General features: G+C 33.8%; 2 protein-coding genes across 7 annotated transcripts in view; one reads left to right on the top strand and one right to left on the bottom strand.

Annotated features, from left to right (window-relative positions):
* Positions 1 to 889: 889 nt before the first annotated feature.
* Positions 890 to 3,510, top strand: LOC108753239 (52 kDa repressor of the inhibitor of the protein kinase-like). Of its 5 annotated transcripts, none has more exons than XM_018494658.1 (5): positions 890 to 1,284; positions 1,892 to 2,037; positions 2,866 to 3,034; positions 3,133 to 3,276; positions 3,405 to 3,510. In XM_018494658.1, exons 2-5 carry the CDS (start codon positions 1,896 to 1,898, stop codon positions 3,460 to 3,462), a joined length of 513 nt encoding a protein of 170 aa, XP_018350160.1. In that variant the 5' UTR covers positions 890 to 1,284; positions 1,892 to 1,895; the 3' UTR covers positions 3,463 to 3,510. The 5 variants fall into 5 exon arrangements, with proteins under 5 accessions (XP_018350160.1, XP_018350162.1, XP_018350158.1 ...); XM_018494660.1 differs by having other exon boundaries at positions 890 to 1,224; XM_018494656.1 differs by lacking the exon at positions 890 to 1,284 and adding an exon at positions 1,307 to 1,808.
* Positions 3,511 to 4,714: 1,204 nt separating this feature from the next.
* The window catches only part of LOC108753259 (trafficking protein particle complex subunit 8), an 8,143-nt gene continuing 1,186 nt past the window's right edge, over positions 4,715 to 11,671 (bottom strand). Inside the window, exons 2-10 of one of the 2 annotated variants that reach the window (XM_018494704.1) lie at positions 10,760 to 11,201; positions 10,377 to 10,622; positions 9,686 to 10,207; positions 9,035 to 9,554; positions 8,740 to 8,925; positions 7,917 to 8,645; positions 7,679 to 7,847; positions 6,430 to 7,504; positions 4,715 to 6,095 (exon numbers count right to left, since the gene is read on the bottom strand). In XM_018494704.1, the coding sequence (XP_018350206.1) occupies positions 5,828 to 6,095; positions 6,430 to 7,504; positions 7,679 to 7,847; positions 7,917 to 8,645; positions 8,740 to 8,925; positions 9,035 to 9,554; positions 9,686 to 10,207; positions 10,377 to 10,622; positions 10,760 to 11,201 (4,157 nt within the window). In that variant the 3' untranslated portion in view covers positions 4,715 to 5,827. Of the gene's footprint in view, positions 6,096 to 6,429; positions 7,505 to 7,678; positions 7,848 to 7,916; positions 8,658 to 8,739; positions 8,926 to 9,034; positions 9,555 to 9,685; positions 10,208 to 10,376; positions 10,623 to 10,759; positions 11,202 to 11,671 lie in introns of both variants that reach the window. The other variant, XM_018494703.1, reaches the window with a different exon arrangement.

An 11,671-nucleotide genomic window follows, 5' to 3' on the forward strand; every position in this document is an offset into this window, starting at 1 on the left:
GACGCGTAATCTCGTTACGTGGAGACGTTGGGTGGCCTGCGCGTTCACCCGATCTTGCCCCATGCGACTTTTTCCTTTGGGGCTACCTGAAAGCGACGGTTTTTCAACACCACCCCCGAACCATTGACGAATTGAAAGCAGCAATACGCCAAGAAATTACAGGAATATCGCCTCAAATTACTGCTCGAGTGATGGAAACTTTTAGAAATCAGCTTCGAATGTGTATCGAAAAAAATGGTCGCCACTTGGACTCTGTAATTTTCAAAACTCAATAAAAACAAATGGCATAGCATACATTTTCAGTTAATAAAAATAAAATCTAAATAGCATTTACAATGGCGTTTTTATTAAAGATTAAAATGTGGGAGATCATTTTGCCGGACCCTGTATATAATAGTTCAACATCTTAACATTTAGATCATAGTGGCGCTTCGTATTTAAAATAATGTATTTAACATAAACGGTCTTTGTTTCTAATCTTATTATAAAATAAATAAATTATAAAAATGTGTTTAATAAAAATAAAATGCTTGAAATATAACTTAATTCATATGTATATAGCTTATTTAAAATATAAATATTAACACATTTGTAAAAATATAATATAACTGTAATGTTAATACTTTTAAGTGAAATAAACATCACGCACATGTAAGATTGCAGAGATAAATATTCTGATGAACAATTTGTAAATGTAGCACGATTATATGAACCAAGTATCGATTTATCTGGAGTTGAAAAGTGGATGTATTATCCTCAGAAAAATGGATGTATTACCGTCAGAGCTATATAATTTACATCCACTTTGTCAGGGGGCAGTAGTGCATGGTAGCATTTTGCGGTTACAAGTTTTGGACCGGCATGCCCTCTCTCAGGTTTCTCTCTCTCTCTCTGCTCTAAGCAATCACTGTAATAAAACCAATAACTACATAATTTCTTATATCAGAGCGCACAGATTATATAATCAGAGCGCTGGTTGAAGAGGCAAAATTCAGGAACACTCAGATCCTTTTCATTTGGATCCCGTCGCATTGTGGCATTCGCGGCAAATGGTTTGAAACAGTTGATCAACCGGCTAATACCTTACGAATGAAAATATAATCTCAAAAAACATTAATCAAGAAGTAACAAGAAACAGGCAATAAAATTCCAACACGTCGGAAGATTGTTCCTATTCCTTGTGCCACATTTTTTGTCTTATGGACTTCTTGCACTTTTGTAGTGGTACGTTTGTATTAATATAGGTTATGTATCGAACTTATATCTCGAAGCTCTCATTGGACGGTACGTATTTCTCTATTCCCTGTGCCTATTGCCTGTATTTATATGTGCTTAAGCTTAATTCAAATTAGACGTAGCAAGCGTCAAGCAGCGGAGCAGCAATCAATCAGCGAAGCGATATTTACAGTGGCATAAAAAAATATCGCCTTGCTGGTTGTTGCTCTGCTGCTTGACGCTTGCTGCTTCCAGTCTGAACTAAGCATTCAGTTAACAATCCAGCAGGAAAACAAGCATTGTGCCGCTGGTTTTATAGAAGTTGTGCGACCCTTCGCAGAGTGAAGGGGGGGGGGAAGAGTGAGAGTCGTGGGATGAGAGTCGCTTCGCGTGGAGAGTTGAAATCCATGTGAAACAGTACAATTATGGACCTCATTTAATTTCTGTGACAGATTTCCTAATCTTGATAATCGTCAACTTTAACGCTTAATATCTGTTCGCGGGGCAGAGCGACATTTTTTTCTGTCAGATTCTTTAATTTCCTACAAAATCGAATGAGTCTAATTTTATTGATTGTTGAGATAAAGTAGATTGTAATTACCGCATATACGTGTGCACGTGAGAAGTATATAAATTTTGCAGTTTCTTTTTGTATACAATTATATATTTTTTTAAGCACCATGCCAAGCTGTTACATCAAAAATTGTACTAATCGTGTACGGATAAATGATATAAAATTTTTTAAATTACCGAAAGAACCTGTTGTTCGCCAGCAATGGCTGAAGGCCTGCGGAAAAAACGAAGGAGAATTACCTAAATCTGGTAAATTATTAAAATTTATATAAATATTTATTATTATGTAATTGTATTTTATATTATTTTGAAAGAGTAATAAATATACTACAAAATATAAATTTAATTTAAAGAACCAATAAGCCTCACAGAGTGTTAAAACGCTTTGTTTGTTTCAAGTCGATTTACACGAATTCTAATTTAATAAGAAGAAAGAATTCTCTAGAATTATATAAATAATCTTTTAAACATTGGTGGTTTTAAACATTTATACTTAATGTGACAATTGATATCATATAGCAAATAAATTATAATCTCAGAGACATAAAAATTCTTACATGTTGATAAGTCGGCAATGCAATTTATAAATTTGAATAACATATACATATACATTAATTATTTCTGTAGAGATGTTATCTAATGAATAAAATTGAAATATAAAATTCAACATTTCGATTAATTGTAATTTAATTTTGATTTTTACGATTAGATGTTTAAAGAGATTAATAGATACATATTCTGGAAACCTTTCTTTAATAAACTAACAACTTAAAAAGAATATGTATATAACAGGAAAGTTATGTTATTAGTTTGTCATTTATATAACAGGAAAGTTAAGTTAAATTTGTTAAAATATCTGTTAAATTATCAGTTTAAAAGGTTGAAATGTTTGTTATAATGTTATGTTATAAATTTGAAAATTTCTTATTAAATTTCAATTCATATAAATCAATTTAAACAAACCAATGTTTTAACACCGTGCGAGGCTTATCATCCCTTAGATTAAATTTGATTTATTTTTTTGAGCCTTGTGTGCATGTGGATATAGAATTTTTTAACTATAAAATATACATTTAGCAACAATATGTAGTATTCATTTCGAGGAATACTGCTTTCGATGGACAAAGCCACAAGATAATATACCACTCAAGCAGATATGGCGATTGAAGGAAAATTCTGTCCCCACAAAATGGTTGAATATAAAAAAGAATGATAAAAGAAAAAATGATAATAAAAAAATAAAAGTGTAAGTATTTTCCTTATACAAAAAAATTTAGAGAAAGAAATATATAATTTGATTGAATAAATTGGAAAAAAGTGAATAAGTACTTTTCTATTTTTCAGAGCAGGTATACCAACCTATGGACAACTTGTGCAATATGCACGAGAAAAGCAGCATATACTTTCAGATGAAACAATTTGTATGGATACGAATATTTGTAAAGATGAGTCCATTTTGCTTCCAGATGTTGCAATAAAAGAAATCATGTATGTAACAATTTAATCTATATTTGTTTAGTATCTTTCATTACTATCTGCATTATATTAATGTTTTTTTAATCATCATTTCTAAAGTAATCTATATTTCTTTATTATAACTAATTATATAAATATAGAGTAACTCCGGCAGATACGCCACGCTGGGATTTACGAAGCAGAAATCAGAAAAAATAGGACTGGAGATAATTTTCCCGCAACTACTTTGTTACATGCCTTTTATATTATATTAGTATTATATTATGATTTCAGTTTCTTTAACATATTAATGAAATTATTGTGAGTTATTGATTTATCACTAAAATAAACAGCGCCATCATGCATGTTGTATAGCAAAATATAAGTGTTTTGCTCTTGTATTCTCTTTGTTTAGAGAGTTTGTTGTCTTATATATCCTATCTGTTTGGGATATACGGCATTTTTAGCGGGCGGGCTTATGCCCAAAGTATACAAAGTGCGCAGATTGGATTCAGTGCACTAAATGCAATAAACGCATTACATGAAATATATATCTCATGTAATAACACTTGTAATATATGTAGGAAGATTATAATTATTTTCTATTATTTCATATATATATTTATCATTCTTATTCCTTAATAATACTTTATAGACATATTTTATAAGTAATTGTGTCATTTTACGTCTATTTATAAGCATTATTTTGTGTGAAATTTTTTACGAGCTGTACGTAGCATCTCCTATGAGTAGCCGCATATCCCAACTCTATGGGATATAAATCGTTATAACACCGACAGTTGTTAGTAGCCGTGTACATACAGAATCCCGACCGTAGTCAATTAGGGAGGTTCTACTCTTTTGGAACTACATCAAATATTACAAAAAAAAGACGTACTAAATACAACAGAAATTAAATCAAGTCTTATTGATAATTGAAATTCTTGGTTCTCGCAGATAAAACGTGGTAACGCTTGCCGCGCGGCGGAAATTAGCGCAATAGCCAATTATTCTTCCGCTTTTATGGAAAAGCGATAAACTGACTGTCTCTCGCGCCAATTTCCGCCACGGCAAGCATTGTCGCGTTCTATGTGCAGCTACAATGTTGCAATGGTTCTATTTGCAATTATTTATGTTACTGCAAGTAACACTTTGAATATCCTCCCAGAACTAATAGAAGTTAATTTAGTGAAAGTTGAAAATGTTGTGTAATTTTGCGAGCTGAACGTTCAGTAAGCGGTTTCATAAAAACGATATAAAAAAAAACACGATTAAATGTATATATGCACATTAACAATTAATCATATTTACATTATCTACACACTTGTACATATATTTATAATGCTAATGCATTATCAAAAGCTTAATATACTTCTTGAGATGTATTTATAGAATAAATATTTTAACACATACCATTAGATTTACAAAAAAATCTAGACCCCTTTATTTTATAAAGAATTTGTCTCAGGGCGATTATATATTATTTTTTATAAGATTAGTTATTTAAAGATTCTTTTGTAACGGGAAATTTAATGTGTCGTGGAAAGATGATATATTACAAATAATAATGTCATAATCGTTTAAAATGTTAAATAACTTTGCCCATTATACTTATGACAAGTTTTGACAAGTTTTATATACAGGTTCCTTTCTCACATTATAATCTACAATACTCTACTAATACTCTGGTTCATGAAAATTGACTTATACACATTCTTATTTCTTAAGAAATACACTGTACAAAAAATACAAGCCTATTATCTAAAAGACCTCAAGTATTCTTTATTTTGTTCTTTCGAATTCTTCCGAACACTTCAAAAAAAATCCCAATGCGTGTCCGCGTGTCATATGCTTTAGAAATGTTTGGAAAGTCTAATCTCTATTTCTAATGCTGTTATAAGCAATCACATCGATCGCCGAATATACATATTGAATTTATGCAGAAAAATGAAAATGAATTTTTAATTTTTTAACGCGACCAGGGAAATTACTTTTCGCTTATTCTGTACATCTGAGATTTAAATAAACTCATTTGTGTAAAGGAAAAAAATTTTTTTTGCCGATGAAAGTAGGCGACAAATAATTATATATATAAAAGTACTTTATAGACGATGTCTTGGTAAAAGATATATCGTTTGTTTGGCAGTTAAAGATATGCAGTCGTTCTCAATTGAACGCGACGCGACAGAAGAGAGTGTTGAAATCTCTACTGTGCGCTCGACTGCTTCGCAGATTTACCATGAAGTAGCTCGAGACTAACGGGTCATAAAAAAAGTTAAGTAATTACATTAGTGAAATCTGACTTACTAAACGCAATCGATCCCGAATAGGAGATTCTGATTTTTATATATCTCGCCGCGTATCCGCCGGAATACAAAAAATTATTGTAGCAAAATAATCGACTCTAAAATTGGATATATCAGATAAAAAATATGTTGGCATTATTAAAATATCAATTATAATATAATGTAACAATTTCCAACATACGCCATATATATGTACATATACTGACAAGGAATGATTCTGAATTACACTAAAATGTAGCACTACCATGTCCGTTAGTGTAATCGCTATAGATATGAATCTACGTACTGCCATCATTAATGATGCATATACTTTCTATCTTGCCTTTTTGAGCGACATACTCCTGGCTATTTACAATTTTAGCGGAGATTTCTATTCGCGCCGCCAGGTCGTACGTTCCCGCTCTGATCAGCACAGCATGTAATTTCATGATATTACTTGCATGCGCTTCGATATCGGAATAAATTGACGAGTGGCCAGCATACTTGTAGTATGTCGAAGCTTGCGGTGAGTACAGCTGAGACTTAACATTTGGAAGATGAGTTTTGCTGCAAAAGAAAATTGCATATGTATATACATGTAAAGAGAAAATAATATAAGAATAAAATAGCAAATCGCAATGTTAAGCACGCTAAATAATATTTTATATATATATTAAATGAAAGATGTTTCTAAAATTCTAGGAATTATCCTCTAAATCTCTTTTTTTATTAATATCACATAGTTAAACTATATAACATATTTATCCCAGCACAAAACTATTTTTTTTGTAGGCGATGTTCGAAAATCTTCCCAATATCTTTTATCTATTGATTTATAATTAATCGCACTAGATTTCCAGAACTTTAGAAATATCGCTTATAAATATTTTATTTCTCTCACCTACTAGTACCTATCGTACTTATTTTAATGTCGACTCGCATTTCCGAGTGATTTTGTAAATACATTATTACAGGGATGATGCACAATCGGCTTTGCCGAAAATCGTGTGTGACTTTCCTTTGGTGACTGAGAGAAAACGAGATTAGACTTTTCAGATATTCCGTTTCCCATATGGGATCCTTAAGAGGGACAGTTACTGCATTTGATATGTTTCGGTCTGGACCAAAAATTTTTAAACGAACGCCATATTCATTACGTTCGGTGCGCTCTTTCGGATGTTTGTATGTCTTATTTAAATGCTCGAGTTCGAGATGATGCTGTCCGACTGCCATTCGGGTAATTACACCGCTCTCCGTCACGTTGGCGCACCATTTGACAATCAGTGTAGAATTCAGTGCCATAACATCCGATACAGAGTTGTGTTCAGCATTTTGTTGCGATTGAAACTGTTGCATGTCATTTGCACTTTCATTCATGTCCAGCGGTTGAATATGACGTCTCTGTATAAAATTAATAAATGGATAACTGTCGATCAATGTCTCGCCGCCTTCGTCGGGAGTTAAGGACACGCTTGAAATAATCGACTCGCCGTTAGCCTTCTTCTTTTTCAGCTTCAGCATCAGATGAAATACCTCTTGAGGTTGTACCTTTATGCTTGGGGGCACACCCGAGGAGTGAAACGCGGACCATACAGTACTCTGAAGTGATACTTCTGATAAAATAATCTCATTTATGGATGGATCTTGAACTTGATTGGTATTCTTAACGGACATGATTAAATTTAACATCGGTGAGTCGTCCTTGAACAATCTACTTCTAGCGGCAACCGCGGTAATTTGTATTGAGTCCAACACCGTTAATTGCCAAGTATGTCGGCACAAACGATGTTTCAAAGTAGCTTTTGATTCGACGCTTTCGTAGTAGAAGAGCAGATCTAATCTGTAAGTGCCTTTTATGTGGGGTGCTTGCACCCAAAGTGGCATTTTGTGAGTCTCGCCCACATTCAACATACGATTTTTGGAGACTGGTAATGTCACCTTTGTGACTAACTTACTGCTCTTCTTTGTAATTGAATCTGCAAATAAAATATTGTTAAATATTTGATAAACCACATACACACACACACACACACAACACATATAAAAAATACTAATGGCATATTTTAGACGGAAGAGAAATACAAAATATCTTATCTAACACAAAGTAATAAAATAAAATATATGTCCTAAAGACATACTCGTATGCTTACCTTCACTTGCAAATTTATCAATTTCTGTATTTCCTAATGTAAAAAGTTTCGCGTCGGTGGATGCGATGTATATGTTCATCAACGGTGCATTACCTACATTCTTTAACGTAACTTCTATTCTTTGTACCTCGCCACATAGCATTTCTGGCGATAGTTTAGTAAAGAGTATCTGCGAAGAGGAATACGAATTTCAATTTTTTGTATTATGTGACATAATCGTCTTTTCATAAAACTATACCTGCATAAATGCCGCCTTCTCTATCACATTCATCTCCAGCCTATAATCCTTCCCATACATATTCATACCGGGTTTCTCTTTGATATTTTTTAGTTTGGGCGGCGTAATCTCGAATAATCTCTTACCGGCGACAATGGTCGAATTTGCTATCGATGAATCACTTGTCATCTGTACTGAATTGGACAATTTATAACTTATACCTAAGATCTTCAATTCGCCCACTCGCTTGGGCGTAAGAGACAACACGATATTCTGTTTGCATGCTGGTTGCAACAGAATTGCATTTATAATATCCGAATCGACCGGACTTGAACTGTCGATTATTTTTGTTTCATTCGTGATAGTCTCGTTATTGCAAGTGAATGACCACAACAGTGTCATGTCTGATAGTGGTAGCGGGACATGTAACGGATTGTGCAACTCAATGGAATAATGCACAGGTTCGCCTAAAACTGCGTTGGGTTTTACGGAGTTATTACTTATTCTAGAGTATAGCGCAATTGTTGGTTTAAATATCATAGGCGGAGAACCCTGCGCCTCGGTTATCAGCAATTCTTCCATTTTCGACCATCTCACGTCATCCGTCTCTTCAGTATTAAACGTGACATGACTCGCTGGAATATTGCTTTCAGTTTGTTTGCCCAATGGACCGTACAGTACCTTAATATTGTTGTTATCTAATAATGGCAAAGGTAAAATAGGAAGTACTGTACAACTCGTACCATTTTCCTGAAACAACAACTACACCATCACCCTGGATAAAAGCTATCTAAGCTATCGATTCATTGTAATTGTCATTTGTGTGGTTGCGTATTATACTCACGTTATGAGTATGTAAAAATTCTCGTAAAAATGCAGCCTGTTGCGGAGCATGCTGTTTACTAGAAGCATTAAGTAACTTTTCAAATGCTTTTACCGCCTCGGAAACCTGTTTCAGGGATGCAGCCTGCCTGCCGATCGTGAAATGTATGTGATCCTCTGCCAAAGACCAGCCTCTTTCATAATATACCTAATATACCATATGTTTTGTTAATAAAATAACAAAGCTCCTTATAAAAGAAAGTTTCTAACAAAATGCTATACTTTTACCAGAGACAATGATATATTCGGGTACTTACCTGATACGCTTGTTGATAACATCTTAAGGAATGCTTTTTTTGGCCAGCTTTCGAGAATCTATGTCCAGCCAGAACCGCGTGAAAGGCATATTTGCGCATCATTTTCGGCCCGATAAAGCAATAAGCAGCTTGCTCGAGCAGTAAAGCCGAACGTAAATCAGAATCTTCGCTGGTCATTCGTATCAGTTGCTTCGCGGCTTCTCCATACAATCCCCGACCCTTCAAACATTCGGCGCTGAGCAGCGTTGCCCTTGTCGCGAATTGAGGCGTCTTACAGCTATTTGTGTAAGTTAATATTGCATCGTCCATGTACTCAATAGTCTTTCTGTTCGTTTCGCCTTGCATAAAAGCGCTTAAAGCAGCCATTTCAAGAGCTCCAGCGTAATACACCCAAGCTTGATCCGCTGCAAAATCACGCTTCGCGCTGTGATATGCCTGATAAGCAAGCGAATAATGACCAAACATGAAACACAGATCGCCCAAGCGTCGTAATTGTAATTCTGGTGATTCTGCTGTGTAACTAAAACATAAACGTACAATTTTCGAAGTTATTAATCGTGTCACATTAATATAATTAATTTCAAGATAAGAATCATGGAAAAAGATTTTTTTTTGTAAAACAAAGATTAATGAGACATGATTTTTTCTTACATTACAGCATTCAATGGCGCCGAACCTGGCACACCAGGCTTATTTGTACTAAACCACCTTTTCGTAGCACTAAATAGCGATCTACTGACTCTCTTGTTTGAAATCACATCGTTCAATAAGCCAATCTGTTTTTCTACATAAGGCAACAAGCTCCGCAAACAAAATTCCGTTATTAATGTCCGTAATCTTTCTAAATCTTGGGTGGAAAGACGAGCACCATGTTGAGCAATCACATAATTCGGAGAATCCGCCCAGACATTTGTATTCATTGGTGAATTAGTAATAACGAATTGACCTTTGACATTAGTCACCGAAATAAAACTTTGTGATTTCTCATTATCTGGACTGAGAGGATGAATTGTAACCGGAACTGCTTCTTGTCCGACTTCTAGATTTGTATTTGCTGACTCGGATATTTCAGAGAGACTAATTGTATCAACTCTGGCAACTAACTCCGTCAAATCTGGAGATGATAATGTAACACAGTTGTGCGGCATTAGCGGTGTTCCAATTTGACTCGTTCTGTAGAGGAATTGCTTTTACAGATTACATATTTCCGAAATTACGTTTGAACGATAAGATCAAAGATAAAATAATTTGGTAATATGTTTATAATATAAATAACTTGAAATTATAATTATAAATAATTATAAATTTATTATAATAAATTTTAATCTCTAAAAAAACGTACTTTTCAGTTTCTGTAGTCAGCTCGCTCGGCATAGCAGATACTCCGCCTGTATCCGCAGGCGTACGAGGAGAACTATTTTGTTCATTATTACCAGCCAATTCCAAATGTTTTATTAAGAACTGACTCCAAGGATCAGGCAAATGTGTATTGTCATCGGAAAGACCAGGCGGTCTCGAATTCATTTGTAACAGAAAGCAATTATTAGTACCATAAATAGTTTTCATCTCTGTAAAAACTGTTTCTGCTCTGAAAAATAGATTTCATGAAAATATAAACATGTAGAAAGAACTGATTTATCAATTTAATACGCTTATAAAAAAAAATCTGAATTAATCAATTTCTCTCAAATTCACGCAAATTTTAAAAAGGAATATTGTACTTACTTATTTCTATCATCCTGAATAGCGTCGTGAACTAAGATGTAATACCTAAGAGCATTATTATTGAACCATTTAGGCAACTTTCCTGGTATACTTTGATGCAATTGCGCTCCCATAGTCTGAATTCGCTCTAATGGATTGTCCTCCGCTGTGGAAACAACTATCATACATGCGAGCAGATGCTTTGTGAATTCGTGATCTGACGAAAACTGGACGCTCAAAAACATTTCTCTCCATGCTTCAAACCAAGGAACAGAAACAGGGATATCTAACTCGGTTGTGCCGATGTGAATCATAGTTGTACGTTCGCATAAGGCAGAACTGACTGCTTCGTTCAACAACTTTTTGGCAAGACTCGGTTCTGGTGGCTGCGTATTAATGTCTTGTATAGAAAGACGAAGATTTCTAATTGCTATCGTATTGCCTTGGGGATCCTTAAAGTGTCCTAAAGACATACATGCGAACAGACGTATTATATGTAGTTTGCAAAGAACAGCTCTACGTATACATACAAGGTATATCAAAAGTCAAGCTGCATTAACAATTTACATAAATTACATTAATATTTATTTATTGTTTTGAGTTAATAAATATTTTGATTACAAGTTAATTTGAGATAATATCACAAGAGGCAATCTAGAGTTCACAAAACTTTGGTAGCCTCAAGATTATCATAACAAATTCTGTTGAATATACTTTATTGTTATTTAATAAAATATGTATTTTATCAATCGAAAAAAAATTTGCATTTTACTTTTACACAGAATAAATCCGTGCATACTGATTTATTCTGTGTAAAAGTAAAATGCAAATTTTTTTTCGATTGATAAAATACATATTTTATTAAATAACAATAAAGTATATTCAACAGAATTTGTTATGATAATCTTGAGGCTACCAAAGTTTTGTGAACTC

The sequence above is a fragment of the Trachymyrmex septentrionalis genome, unplaced genomic scaffold (genome assembly GCF_001594115.1).
Source record: "Trachymyrmex septentrionalis isolate Tsep2-gDNA-1 unplaced genomic scaffold, Tsep1.0 scaffold67, whole genome shotgun sequence".
In the NCBI taxonomy this organism is placed as follows: Eukaryota; Metazoa; Arthropoda; class Insecta; order Hymenoptera; family Formicidae; genus Trachymyrmex; species Trachymyrmex septentrionalis.